This window comes from Aythya ferina (genome assembly GCF_964211825.1).
Source record: "Aythya ferina genome assembly, chromosome: 4".
Lineage (NCBI taxonomy): Eukaryota > Metazoa > Chordata > Aves > Anseriformes > Anatidae > Aythya > Aythya ferina.
This window is the reverse complement of record NC_140300.1, coordinates 50,936,437-50,951,722: the sequence shown is the minus strand read 5'-3', so window position 1 is coordinate 50,951,722 and position 15,286 is coordinate 50,936,437. Positions and strand designations below refer to the sequence as shown.

Sequence of the window (15,286 nt, the reverse complement as noted above, 5' to 3'; positions counted from 1 at the left end):
CTCTGAGAAGTGTGTGTGTATATATATAGTGGGGTTTAGTGGGGACTGTTAGTGTTAGGTCAGAGGTTGGACTCGATGATCTTGAGGTCTCTTCCAACCTAGAAATTCTGTGATTCTGTGATTCTACATATATATATACACATATACACACACACACACACACACACACATATATATATATATATACACACATATATTTAAACATATGTATGTATTTAGTTGGCTTCGGAAATTGCTGTCTGAGAAATCAGGTTGTACTTTACTAGTCCCAACATAGGTGTCTGTGGGATTCTTTTGGTGATCCATGTCCTTAGAAAAGTATGACCGTTAGTTCTGTCCTTAAGCAACTTACTAATATGGCTATTTCTCTTGACAGCACAGCACCTTTAATAGTTTTGGCAAGAGAATGTGAATTTTAGAATTTCAAGCATGCTGTGTAAGCTAGATCTCTGTACTCACATGGTCTTTTAGTCTTCAGAATAATTCTTAAATGTTTATAAAACATGACCTTCCTGTGCAAAAGGCACACTGACTTTCCTTGGTGTGTTTATCCTGCTGTTTATGTGCCTTAGTACAGTTTTTGGCAGTTTTCTATGTGCAGAAATAGGTAAGTAGCATGTAGTTCCCTAGATCCCTCTGGAATATCTTCTTTAAAAACGAGTTATCCTTCTGCCTACGAAGTTCTGAAAAGCTTGGTGTCATTTTTGCCAGCCTCCACTCATTTGATAATGGATCAGTTTTAACCAAAAAGTTTAAGGCTGCAGTTACTTGATTTGATGTAGAATCCAAGAGTGGTCAAGAATCCAAGAGAGGCCCCAGCCCTGACCTTTCTGATGTTTTTTCTCTGAGGGGTAAAACTTCCAACAAGTTGTCTGTTGAGGTTCTACCCAAGTTCCTGCATGCTACCAGAAACTAACATAGGGTTTTGTTCAGGGATTGGGGATTTTTTCTCTGTGTCCTTGCCTGCTTTGAGCACTCGGCTTTTTATTTTGGTCAGGGGCTTTTTTACTAAGAACCTTTTCCTAAGGTGCTCAGTTTTTATGTGCTTTTGCAAATCATTCCTTTAAACTCCGAGCTGTCTGTAAACTTTGTGTTCAGTGACAAATGACATTTGACTTCTAAAGCTAGGCTACTGTTTTTCTGAAGGGTGACTTTTACATTCTAGTAGCTTTTAACCCATGCTAGCTTCCCCCACCCCTGTTTAATTTGAGCTTCTGTATTTAAAGTCTTCATACTAGAGTTCAGTGCATACAACCTCAGTGTTGTCTTTATGCATTGCATTGCATCTTTTTTTGCATTTTATTTTTTGACTTGTCCTTTTGGTTTCATTTTAACATATTTCTTTATGTTGTTCCTTTTTTTGGAAGTCTGCAGTAGAGGACTGCTGTCTTTATTAATAAACTTGGTCAGTTACCATCACATAGCCAGTCTTTGAAAATAGCATTTTGAATCATGTCTTGGGACCACAGCCAGAGCTGGGGGTCGCTGATTGGCTGCACGAAACAACCATGCATTAAAAGAATGTAATCTTGGCATCTCTGCTGTGACATTTATCCAGCCTGCTGATAATTGCCATCCTTCATTACAGTTACATTGCTGGCCTTAGAATCCTTGATATTCTGCAGGATGTCATGGCTGCTGCCATCATCTTAGTTTGTGTGGTAATAATACAGTCGAACAACAGTGTTTACCTTGTTAGGCTTGGAAATTCAATCCCTGTTTGATTTGATGAGTTAATATATTGATATCAGGTTTGATGACTTTCCTATAATTTTGAATCATGTCCTAATTTGTCTTGCTTCCATCAAGTTTCTGGTATGCCTGTTGCATCGCTGTCCTTGATTAAAAACAAAATTCAGGTTTTCCATCATGTGCTTCTAGCATTTATGCCAAGCTATTTATAATTTTTTTTTTTTTTTTTTTTTTGTGTGCACATTTCTTGAATAGGACTCTATGCTTGACTGACTTACCATGGTCTCTTATTTCCATTTTGAAAACTTCAGTCCACTCTCTTATTAGACATGCAGAATTTTTGTGACTCTTGCTATTGAAAGTGAGGGTACGCGTTCTTACTCATGTTTTCCACCTGCTACATTGCTTAGAACTCTCTTATAATTTTTATAATCTTTTTTTTTTTTTTTTTTTTTTTTAAGTACCACCATTCTGCTACTGTGTTGGTATAGAATGAACTCTTAGAAATTCCTGTTATTCCATAGTTCCTAAAGAATTTCTTTCCTCTTCTATTGTTTTTTTTTGTTTGTTTTATTTTTTTCAAAAATCGTGTTCTTTTTTCCTCCTGGATCAGTCATTGAAGCCTTACTTCTCCTGCTTCTCTCTTAAGAAAAATATTTGTGACTTAGAACTTGCTGTAGTAAACTGACTACATCAAGCTTTTCCTACCTTGTTGGCATTGCAATTGCTTATCATCAGTAGATGCTTCTAACAGGAAACATAATGTTGGTGAGAGTGGTTTGTTTGTTTGTTTAGTTGTTTGGTTTTAATATTGCAGCTTGTAAGTAGGAACTGTACTGCTTTTGCAATCTTTCTTTTATCGTAACAGAAGTATATAATATGTGCTGAGTGTAATGTTCATGTGTTCTTCCCATGAAGAGATCTATTTTCAGCCTCCTGAGGGCAGTCTATCCTAAGGCATTATTACATGGGGAATTGGTTAATATCTCTATGTAGTTCCAGGGAAGTGGATTACTTGTGTAGATGCAAAGTTGATACTGGCATTACTGTTAACAGTGTAAAATCCAAAACCATATAACGGGGACTGTTTGTGGATGTAAGGAGTGATTTTTAAAAATGGAAAAGGTTTCAATATTGAGCTCAGTGAAATCTGAATAGAAAGTGGGTATCTAAATCCCTGCTTTCGACCTAGTACATTAAGTACAGTTAAAACATGCACTGCAGTGATTATAGCTATTGGACAAATTTTCCTCCTTTGATCTGTGTGATAGCTTGTAGTGTGAGAGCTTGTTTTGCATGAAACTGAGGTGACTATTGCCTGTTGCAGTAGCATGAGCCTTTTTTTTCCCTCTTTTTTTGTAGCATGATATAGCTCATTTAAGAAAAGCTGATGAAAACTGAGCTTTCCAATATCAGATGCACCACTTAATTCAGGTAATCAATTGGTTTGAAGAGGTGGGGCTGATGTAGTGGTGGAGAGAAGTCTTTGAAGAGCATTGGCTCTACTTAGTGCCTCAGAAGTAAGACCTCTGCTGAAGCCCAATTTTACATTTTTTTTTTTTTCACCCACACACGTTTAATTTCAGCCCATATGCTCATGTGCTGAAGGCTTCTTTTTGCTGTAGATAGTTAGTAGCCGAGTTAGTAACAAATATTATCTGTGCTGTGCCCGGCATCTTTAGATCAGCATGACTATGACTACAACTGTTCCATTATTTTATGCTTTTATTTTTCATATTAACAGTTCATATCTTTTACAGTCTGTGATATTTCTGGTTCATTTCATGGAAATACAACATTGGAACTGACAGTCTGTTTTTTCCACTCTATTTTTAAATACATCAGATCCAATTCTGATAGATTTTTTTTTCTTCTTCTTTCCTTGGTGTACTTTACCAGCATAGTCTCATATTTTGAAATAAAAACTAATATTTCTGTCTTAGTTGTTAAAACTAAGGTTGCTTTGGCTACTTGCCAGTAAATTGCCAAAATCTACAAATTGCCAGTTTGGATATGATAATACCAAACATGTTGAGACTATGTACTGTGCTGGTTTCACACCAACGGACAGCCCAGCTCCACCATACCACTCTCTCACTCCCCTTTATTCCTTCCTTAACTCTGCTCTTCCAGAGGCCCAACCAGTGTCGCTCCCTGGCTTGGCTCTGGCCTGCAACAGGTCCCTTTTGGAGCAGCTGGAGCTGGCTCTGATCTGACATGGGGCAGCTGCTAGGCTCTGCTCACAGAGGCCCCCCTGCAGCTCCCCCACTACTAAATCCTTGCTAGCTAAGCCCTGTACACATACAAGTGAAAAAACATGAAATCCTACCTGGTATCATCATACCCAAGTTTGGATCTTCTAGGCACTGCATGTCAGTATGCTTAATAGGTGTCTCATTTTCATAATACAAAGTCACTCCTTAAAGAAGCATCTGGAGTAGTTTTTGACATGTTTTCAGGGGCTGCTGGTATTTGTATTTTTTGTTGTTACGTCCCATCTACTGAGCTTACTCAGTCATGCAGTTAAATTTCTTGCATTCTAAATCATTTCATTAACTACTAAATAGAGACCACTATTAGTCTTGTTCATTAATGTCTTAGCAATATGTTAAAATTTGAAGTTTTGGTAACAGAGATCACAAAACTTTCAACTGATAGCAATTGTACAATGAGTTCATGAGAACACAAGACCACGTTTCAGAAGAGAAAGGCAAGGCTGATTAAAGGGAAAAGAGAGATAATTGGAAATGTTTGAATTCATCTGTGGACATGTATAGCGAGAATGATGTAAGTGGGCCATGGGGGCAGGTGTCATTGAGCCAACACCCCTCTGAGCCAATGGAGCTGCAGGGATGGAGCTTACCGTTTCCCAGGCTGCTGGCAGACACTGTTTAGGTGGCCTTGCATGCGTATCATGCTGATGGGTTTGAAGTTGCTGCATCATTTGGAACAATTGCTTTAGAGGAAACTGCAAAGGGATTATATGGTATTGCTGATGTATGTTAGTGAAGCAGTTTGATGTTCTGTGAATTCTGATTTACAAATCTCACAGCTCTGTATCTCAAATTCTAAGTTCACTGGAAGTATGTTTTACCTCTGCATTGGAAACTGTATTTTAAAGACATCTCCACCCAAATGTTAAAGACCTGTTAAAATGCGTTTTACTTTCTGCTGTTGTCTGTGTGACTTTTTATCCTTTTTTTTCTTTTTTTTTTTTCTTTCTTTTGGCTAGCTTGTATTGTTCTACTGAAAGCTTCCTGCAGCTTTAGGAAAAAGAAACAGTAGTTACAGCATGTGCTTTATGTAGAGGCCATTTAGTCTATCTATAAGCATGAATTTCGATCACGAGATGGCTCTGCCAGCAGTAGACTGGAACTGCATCCATTCTTTGTGTATTCTTGTAGCTCTTATCGGAGGGCATATGGAATGGAGCCCACATGTAGTTTTATAGTTCACCATAATTTTCAGCATACCAGAGTGAAGGTCATGCTAAGCCTTCCGCTATATGGCAAAGCTGTGTTGTTTATCAGTAAATATTAGATGGGTGAGGAATTTACTGCATGTTTCTGCAAAGCTGTTCACTATGTTTTCTGTAAAATCGTCATTTCTGTTAGCACCATGGTGCGTTCTTTCTAATGACCATGCCTGTGCTATCTGGCTTTCAGGAATGCTTATCATGTGCCCGTACTGCTCGCGGATTAATCAAGGCGGCGTCCTTCCATTTCAGCAAGAGCGAAAAGTACCAGATTATTAACGTGAGGTGAGTTCTGATCATAAGAAGTTATTTAATGAGAAGTATTTAGGAGCAGCTACTTGCATTGCATAATTAGCGAACTTAGTTTTGCCTCTTAAAAAGGACATTTCATTTGAGCTACCCTTACAGTATTATTCTTTGTAAGAAGGAACTAGATTTCTGTTGTAGTAACTGCTTAGTAATGCTCTGTGTAAGCTTCCTCAGGTTTCCACATTGAGCATAACATTGGTTCTGAATTCTGACTTAACTTCTGCCAAAATCAGACCAGACTAATCTGAACTCTGAAGCAAGGGCTGTGGAAATGCATTGGTCATCAACATGTTTTTTCCCCCCACTTAAGGTGCTATGTTCTTTTTGTTTCGTCGTTGCCCTGAGCAAAGACAGATAACTGATGTGTTTGTCCTAGGAATTAGTGATTAGAAACACTATCAACCCATCTCCATTTTTAGGATGCATAGGATGACCAGAAATTTGTTGTTTCAATTATAGTGTTGACAGTTAGTAGTGGTAGCTTTGCCCTTTCTTACACTGTTTTTTGTATGTTGCAAGAAAACACTAATAATCAAATAAATTAAAGCTTTGTTTTGTTTTTGCAGAGTTGGTTGTTTAATGGATTTGGTGCTCTGAAAAAAAAATGCTTGGAAGGGAATACGTGTTTATTAAGCTAAGAATTACTTCATTCTTCTGTGAAAGCTTCTATTAAGTCTTCTTCTATTACTTCTATTGATGCTTTGTATCTGTTTTATGCTCTTTGAGTACAACACACTAGAGTGAAACAAGTAATTGAACCTATTTAGTATTAAAATGCTATTTTTAGATTTGGAAATCTATGTTATGCAATTACACTTTTTTTTTTTTTTTCCAAGTGGAAAGTGGATCTGGAGCTTTTCATAGTGAAATTCTTGAAAGCTGCTGCTGTTGCATACCTCAAATGACAGCATTCACGTACAGTTCAAGATGTTTGGCTTTACGAACGGTTGTACGGTTAGAATTACATTTTATTTTGCTTTTTTTTATTATTACACATTACGTGAAGTAATAAAAGCTCAGGGATTGTACAGCTTAAGCTAATCCTGAATTTGAGAAAGGTAAAACTTCTATAGTAGATTGTGTTTGACAAAAAATGTTCAATGACTCTGATTCTAAAGTATTGTAGGAAGAAGTGGGTTGATAATTAGAAGTAGTGTGGTACATTATACTATGGAATAGTGTGGTAAAACAGGCTTGCTTTTAGACAGGCACTTTTCTACAAATAACTTTAGCGGTTGCTTGGACAAATACTGCATGTAAAAAAAAATCACCAAAATCAAAATCCATTAGTTCTTCACCTCCAACAGGATAGCGATGTGTTACCTGTTTGTATGGGAAATTATATAATAATTATATTAAATAAATAATTTTAACACCTTGTGCAGTAACATGTAAGGGTCCTGGCCTTGGCAATCCGTTTTTGTACCCCAGGTTCATCTTTGTACAATAGCTACATGATTTCTGGGTAAAGAGATCACAAAAAAAAAGCTTGACAATGTATTTAGTTACAGGTTTAAAAAATCATTAAAAAAAAAAAAAAAAACAGAAAAAAAAAAAAAACCAACAACACCCTAATCCATTCAGTGTGATATTTGTGTTCCTGCTGTAAATGATGTAATCATTCTGACTAGTGGCCATGTGCTGTTTTTTTTTAGTGATTTTTTTTCTTGTTCTGCAGCTGTTTTCTGGCCTGTTTCTGCTACTACAAAACTGGACTGTGAGTGACAGCGATTGCAAGGCTTGACCCTTCCCCAGGATTTACCTATTTGCAGTGCAGTTGTTTTATAAAGGAAGAATTTCTCTTCCCTAGTGTTGGATTTAAGATCGTTCATCCTCCTCCTGATAGCTGCTGACATGGCTGTACAGGTACTGCCTCTTGTGATCTGTTTTTTTTTGCTGTAAATGTGAGTTGAGCATTATGTTTCCAACACATTTTATTAGAGACTGAGTGCAGTATGGGATTATTTTATGTATTAACAATGTTAAAATTCAAATTGTAGCTGAATTTTGTATTACAGTTCCTAGCTTTAAGACACATTAAAGAATGCTGTGTGCTGTGTGGAATAGATTGTAAAGTTCTTGGGACAAGAGGTGTGTTTTCATCTGACTGATGTGGTTTACGTGCTTACAGTTCTGTTCAAATAGAAATGCTGTGCCGGGGAGGGGCTTTTGCTTTTGGCCTGGTCAGGAGAACTAGCTAAAATGTGAGCAGGCTCTAGTGCCTGCGTGTACAGCTGAACTGTGAGGCAGAGGCACGAGTATGTTGTAAACATGCATAAGCTGAGGAGGCATTTCCAAACTGTGCATTAATTTACCTACACTCCAAACTGTGGGTTTGGCAGATGGGTCACACAGCCATAGCTGGTTATCCTAGCACCACTACATGGTGGGTAATATGAGCTCACGGCATACTCATATATTACATCTGTTTGGGTTGCTTGCAGAGCTCAGGGTGCAGTTCCCCCCTATCTGGGGAATCGAGGCATTTATTAGCATACAAAATGAATGAAAATGACCTTTGAAAGGGGTAACAGAGACTGAAACTACATGTACAGTGCATCAGGTGGGGCTTCATGCTGGACTGTAATTTGGTTTGATCCCCAACCTCCAGTTGGCTGAGGTGGAAACTTTTTTTAGTGTTAGTTGCTGTTGTCATGAAATTGCAGGATAAACATTTATGCTGTATTAAGGTATGCTATGAAATGGAAACAAACAAAAAACCCTTCATGCATGTGGAATTTTGCACGTCACTCTTGGTGCTTGAAAGGGGTTTTTGTCAGCATCCAGAATGGTGTATCGAGCCTTAGACTGATCAGCTTCCTAAATAACTGGAAGTCTTCCCATAGCTAAACTTGCAGTCTTACAAAAGGTTAGAATTCCAACCCCCCCCCCAATAAAGCGTTAAAAGTACGCTTTCACATAATACTGTCTGCCTTTGGAGTTTGTGGAGGGAGAGTAAAATGCTGAAAGTTACTTTGATGCTTCCAAGAATTCAATTTTTTTGGCTTGAAAAGTATGTCACTTTTCTTGTGCCACACTTGTATCTCTGAACTGTAAACCCAAACAGTCCCAGTAACTAAGTAACAGCACTGCTGAATGTTTTCATAAAAACAACTTTGCTGCTTAGAGATGTGATTTACTACATAAGTGTGTGTATGTGTACATATATACAGAGGCAAAAAGTGATGATGACCTCATCTTAACTAGCTCACAAGAGCAGTCTGAGTTTTTCACTCTCAGCCAAACCCAAAATTACTGTAAGCAGACAACTCCATAGACTTCAGTTGTAGGTCATTAACATCAGTACTCACTCAATTGCTGATAACTGTTTGTAGTGATCAGTGCTTAAAATGTAAACCTAAAAGAAAAAATTGATTATCTTACAGCTTTCCCCATATCTCTGTGCAGAAAGGAGAGAAGTTGAAGCTAGTTAACATTCAGGATTTTACATGTAAGTCTTAACACTTTTTTTGCTTAATTTTGTTGCTACCTTTTCAGAATTCTGTTCTTAAACCAAGTTAACAGCACTTGCATGGTGCCCTTTACTTAGAATCAGTTGTTGGTTATGTCATATAGCAATTACTAGATATTAAAACTACACCTTTTGTCGTGTCTTGTGAAAAAAGCATCTTCAGGTACTTCCATTGTGCAGAAGTATCTCAGAATTTAAGGGTCATGTTCCTGTTTTGTTTAGCAAGATTTAGGGTCACAAGGGCAGCATTATGATAAACAAACACATTGTAGTCAGCTGTAGATGTTTCGTATAGCCCTCATTTCATCTGTATTCATAACATTTAAATTTCTAAATCTTGTAGTGAAACAGTTAATAGTCTTACCAGAAGCAAAGCTTTCTATTTGTGTAATATTTATTGATGTTAAACCCACATTATACCAGCACAACAATCCAAAGTAATGATAGTACATTTTTATAAATACAAATAAAAGGTGGCAAAATAATGCTAGTGAAGCTAAACAAAAAAAAGTAAATTAGCATGTCACAGTTGTGAAAAATTTGGCAAATGATATGACATACTTGTTCTAGAATATAATCAGATTATTCCCATATGACGGACTATGACATTAATTTAGAGTAACGATCCCCAGCACTGGTCATATCCTGCACCAGCTTGCACAGAATAGTACTAACTTACGTGCTAAGGTTTATTAGTCACTAAAAACATAACAAACTTTGTGTACTTACAAAGCAATACACGTATAGCAGTAATGCAATATATGGTGTACACAATTACAAAATTAAAAAAAAAACTAAGTACAGGACTTCTGAATAACTGAACTGAGATAAAAGATTTCAACACTTTTATTATAAATAATGAAAGATACCATATATGTGCTTCATATAAGGAATACAGTGTTTTCCTTTCATAGCAAAGTATGCTCGTACCATCAAATGCTCATTTTTCTTGTCAGGTCTAGTAATTCTTCCATCCCTCCCTCCCCCTCATCCAAAATTCATTTGGTTCTAATTTAAAACTACCTTATCAGGTCTGACTAGGTAGGGCTCCAGTTTGATGTGGATTTGCCTTGCATTCTGTAAGTAGCTTTAAGGCATTTCATCTACTGTGCACAGACTGCACCCATTTAAAGAGCTGTAGTTTGCCTACAATAGGGAGGATAATAAAAAAAAAAAAAAAAAAAAAAAAAAAAAGTCCACCAAAGACATATGCCGTGTTATGTTAAGGAGAAAAAATGGCGCACGCTGTGGTGGTGCTTTTGTCCATCTTCATTTTCTGCTTCCTCAGATATGCGAGCTTCTCACCTATGGTGTATACTTTTCATTGGAATTCCTATTGCAGTCTCAACCCATTTCTCACTTACTATGCATTTCTAAAATCCTCATACGCGTTACACAAGCTCTAAACAGTCAGACGTCCCATACGTACGTTCCCTAGTTTTCAGCTCACCTTAGAATTTCAGACTCTTCCATGGGAGCGTTACGAGGTCACAGGCTGTCCTCGGGAAATCCGCAGAGTTTCAACCTCTTGCCCTGGCCCCCTCCCACCACTTGCAGTAACCTACTGCACTGGTTCGTACTGCCGGCATTTTTTTCTCCTCTAGTAACTAAGATTTATAGTCTGGAGTAGACTTATGACATGTCAGCTCTTTTTCTTCATTAGCTTGAAGAAGTTAAATTACTTACGCTTAAGTAATCTTTGCTGTATGTTTTACGTAAGCTTCCTCCTAGGTGGCAGAAAGGAAAAATACAAAAGAACTTAAATTATGGCATCAATGTTGCTTTATAGAATTGTCCATACTAACGGCACTTAAGGCAAGGTTTTTGTTTTTTTTTTTCACTGTAGAATAAAAAGTAGGTTTTAGAGTTACAACATTTGCTTACGTTTCTTTTCCTTGTCCCTTCCTGTTTTTTCTTACAATATTGCACTTGTTCACTGTAGCTATCAGAATGCATTGCCATTTCAGAGCTATAGATAACCATACATTCTAATTTGCTTGTGATCTAATGGCCTCAAATAAAATGTCTCGCACCATTAAGATTGTGTAGCATCTACTTACGGCTTACGAAGACAAGTAGTGATAAATAGTGTTTTCTTCTGAAAAATCTGTCTCACTGATGCAGGTTGGCCTTTATGAAAAGGGTTATTCGTAAGAGCTGAAGCAACTTAGGTATAAGGAATCGGTGAACGTGATCTGTTGTGCAATGTGTACATTTCTATTAATAATCTACCTATTCTTCTAATTTGGTATAATGAAAAAGGAATATATGGTTATTGTGTTTGTCGTTTATCTTTCGTACTTGAAGGTGTCTGCCTTTGCATAAAGTGACATAGGAGTATCATTGGTCAAGGCAATGGCTTTCAGTGTTTCTGCTTTGAAAGAAAATGATGGAAATGGCAGCTCGGGTCTACAGATCATCGCTCTCTACCAAACCAGACTGCATTGTCAGGTGGACTGGGTTTGCTTCAGGCTGGAAAGCTGCTTTGATGTCTAGTCCTTGGTCACAAAGTGCAGCGTATCGGCTGGTCGAGGGCCGCACCTTCTTTGGCTTGGTTGTCTGAGGTTGTTGTTGCCACTGAGCTACAGATTAAAAGGAAAGAAAAAAAAATTAGACATCTTGACCTCTGCAACAAAGTGTACCAGACGCACAATCAACCCTTTGTGAAGGAGATAACTAATTTCTGAGCAGCTGAGAAGCATCACATCAAAGGTAAGTTTGTTTCATTCCTTGGTGTTTTTTTTTTTTTTTTTTTTTTTTTTCTCAGCATCTAGTTTCACCATCAAATGTGGTTAGTAAAAATCAAGTATCTGTTTGTTCCTTTGCCTTTTTGGCTTTGCTTTCTACCTTTCTTTGTATGATTGATAAGGGCAACAGCAAGGTATTAATGTCTGTGCACTAATATTACAGTGACAGGCCTGTTCTAGGGATGGTTGTTGGTCAGGAAAAGAAATGATCTGGTTGTTGTTTGGGAAAATAAATCATTGCCACCCCTTGTATGCAGAAGAATGCTGAGCGGAGTTTCTAATTCACAAGTCATTGAAACTATTGTTTACTATTCCAATTTTCTCATCTCCTTTGTTCTTGTTATGAGGACTGGTAATGGATTTTAGTTTAAGAAAATGGTCACTGTACAAGGGGCTGCTTTGGAACAAACTGAATAATTAAGCAGAAAGGCTACTACTACTACATCTACTACACTTCTGGTAGTCACCCGTGTATTACAGACTAATGGATAAAAGAATACAAAAGGTTAGGGAAGTGCTAGCAGAGCAACAGTAATAATGATCCACAAAATTAATGTTATCATGCCGTTATCTGTTGTTAATTAGCTATAATATACTAAGCAAAAATAGAAAGCATGCATGCTCGTTTTGCTTTAGATATCTGAAAGATGGTGGGAGTACTTTGACAGAGCATTTGTTGTCTTGATGTGGATCGTTATTATTGAGGAGAAACTATAAACAAAAGAAAAAGAGACCCATGTAAACCATTCTGCGAACAAACCAAAACTTGGAGAACTATTGCTTTTGGGGGATCATTATGATCATGAAAAAGGAAGCCACTTACTATAAACATCCAGCCTGGCAGTGCAAGACACAATCCCAGCCTCGTTCTTAGCTGAAACGGTGTACCACCCGGCATCCTCTTTTGTAGCTCCCTGAATAAGCAGGCAGATGTAGCCATAGTTATCCTGGTGCATGCTAAACAAAAGAAAAGTAGAAAATTACAATTTGAATTGCAAACCTGCGTAGACTGTTTTTAAATGTCCTTGTACACAGACCCAATCCTAGTTATAATTAATTGTAGTCCACTTCTAATTAATATAAAACTTCCTCTGAAATTAGCAAGTTGGAAATAAAACCTTGAATGTGCTCCACAATTTGGCAGTTTAATATCCTGTATTGAAAAACTAAAAAGCAAAACCACATGCAGCAATTTCTCTTTCAGAATTACAGGTTACAACATCTGGAAGTCACATCGACGTAGTGGGGATGTCAGAACTTACCCAGACTTTGTTGTGGGGAAAGGACGACAGATTTCACATGAGGAACGAGGTACTGAAATATTTGTAGTTACTTTGAAGACCCAAGAATTTATTAGTGTCATATCAGTAATGAGTTCCTTTTTATATTAATTTTAAGTATTATATTAAATACTATATCAAAGTTTTTATATTACAATGTTTATATTAAAACGTTTATATTAAAATTGTTCTTCAGTGTTTTTACAAAATGCAATCAAATGCTGGTGACAAACTTAAAGATTTTACAATCCAAAAAAAGTTATATAATGACATTTTTCCCACTGTCCTTATAGTATTTCTACATAAAGATGATTTTGGGGATTTAAGGGCCAGCACTAACTCATAGCTGGATTCAGAGACACGCACATGCTGTAGTAGCAGAGTTGGGTTCAGCATTTAGCTGCCTTGGTTCCCAGAGGGAGCATGGGAAAATGGCGTGCTGAAGAATGAAGGAGGCAGAAGTGAGATGCTGCACAATTACTCTGCTTGAACTAGCATTTACTACATGCTGGAGAAAAGTCTGCATAAAGCCCTGCATAAAGCATTTACCTCTTGTAAAATTTTAAAACCCTCAGTTGTCTCATGGAGTTAGATCCACTTGAGTGGGCATAAATAAACTTTGGGCCACACGGAGCACACATCAGCTCCCACCAGTCAGGATACTGAGCGGGGAGAAGGAAGAGATGGAGCGTTAGTGTCTCCACTACTTCTGTCTTACGATTTTGCACTGGTATGGATATTTAGCTATCCCAGTACTGTCCTTCAGGAAAGCTCTTTTGCTTAATACACAGCAGAGTTAAGTATCAATGTTTCTGCTAAGCAGCAGATAGAGAAATTTTACTGCAGAGAACCTGGGCTTGTAAGTAAAGCTAAGTCTTAGTTCTAAGAGAGAAGATACCACTACACAGTGCTTTAAGTGCAAAGATAGCTGTTCAAGTCCCAGGCTGGAAAACAAAGCTAACATTTTAATTCTAGCTCAGCCACCATGCTGGCTACAAGTTTGAATAAATGTCGAACGGTATTACAGTAACTAGTTAATATTTATGACCTGCTGTTCACCCAAAGCACTCTTATCTTCTAGTTTTTCGGTTGCATTACAGGATCAACCATTATTGAAGTGATGCATGATGAGATTACTGTAAATCATACTAACCTCACTCGGTCAGTGCTGTGTGTGAGTGACTCATTCTCTTTCTTCCAAAATATCTGAGGCGATGGCTCCCCCGAGATTCGACACTCCAGTCGCACTGGAAATCCCTCAGTCACGCCTGTGTTTTGTAGTTTCTCTATAAACACAGGTGCTTTGTGTACTTCCTTAGCTGTGGAAATAAAAATCGCAGAAATGTTGACACTAGTCTTTAAAAAGTGAGCTTTTCTTTCAGCAGCATGCTAAAGAACAGTAATGAAAAACGTAAGTGGCAGGAAACTTAAGTGTTGTCTTCATTAATCACAAAGTCCAACCCTGATTCCTCTGAAGACAACAGCCACACCAGTATTTTAATAAAGGAGAAGTGAGCTCTAATAGAGCTGAGTGTTTTCCTCCCCCGCCCCGGCCCCCAGGAGAACCGAAATGTGGAGCATGAAGACGAGATTAATTGGCTGCACCGTGCTTGTTAAACAGTGCGCCTTCATACTCCATAAAAGGATGAGCCTTTAATTATAGAAGGAAGTGCTCTGCCAGAAGGATGGAATGGCATTAATCTCACATCCTGTGAAATACACAAATCACATCATGCTAGCAACCCAGAGGTAGATACAGCTCTGCACAAACTGCCAATAAGAAGCACATTGGGGTGAAGTCTGGTTTGTGGCCTCAGCTGTCCCTCAGGCTCACAGCCCTCTGTTCGTCACTACATGCGTGCCCGAAGGTTACGTGCCAGCCAGCCCTGGCCAACACGGAACGTAACCGTGCCGCCCAGACGTGTGCTGCAGTCCCGTTACTGCACGCTTCCCCCGCCTTAGCTCCCTGCCCCTCAGCCACATCATCTGACAGCACTTCGCTTTTCCTCTTGCAGCGCTCAGCACGAAGGCATTACCTGCAACGACGAGCTCCAGGCTGAATGTGTTTTCACCAGCTCGATTGCTGGCAACGCACGTGTAGATCCCAGCATCTCTAGCCGTGACGGGCTCTATGATCAAGGAGTGCACGCCGTTCTCACGCACCAGCATCTTGTGTGAGCTATCGGGACGAATGGGCCTTCCATTAAGTTGCCAGCTTAAATCGGGAGTTGGTAACCCGCTAACCTTTGGTGTGAACAGAACAGTGGGAAACTGTTAGCCATGCAGAGCACCAGAGGAGTCCTGACTTGTT

General features: G+C 38.4%; 1 protein-coding gene and 1 long non-coding RNA gene across 10 annotated transcripts in view; one reads left to right on the top strand and one right to left on the bottom strand.

Annotated features, from left to right (window-relative positions):
- Positions 1–9,324: 9,324 nt before the first annotated feature.
- The window catches only part of PALLD (palladin, cytoskeletal associated protein), a 194,878-nt gene continuing 188,916 nt past the window's right edge, over positions 9,325–15,286 (bottom strand). For 8 of the 9 annotated variants that reach the window (XM_084518324.1, XM_084518325.1, XM_084518323.1 and 5 more), the window contains 4 exons: positions 15,012–15,219; positions 14,129–14,294; positions 12,519–12,652; positions 9,325–11,530 (listed from right to left, as the gene is read on the bottom strand). In XM_084518324.1, the coding sequence (XP_084374450.1) occupies positions 11,358–11,530; positions 12,519–12,652; positions 14,129–14,294; positions 15,012–15,219 (681 nt within the window). In that variant the 3' untranslated portion in view covers positions 9,325–11,357. Of the gene's footprint in view, positions 11,531–12,355; positions 12,407–12,518; positions 12,653–14,128; positions 14,295–15,011; positions 15,220–15,286 lie in introns of all 9 variants that reach the window. The other variant, XM_084518326.1, reaches the window with a different exon arrangement.
- On the top strand, positions 11,505–15,129 carry LOC311436299. Its single transcript, XR_014692732.1, has 3 exons — positions 11,505–11,660; positions 12,900–13,006; positions 14,991–15,129. It is a non-coding gene; the product is annotated as an uncharacterized lncRNA (long non-coding RNA).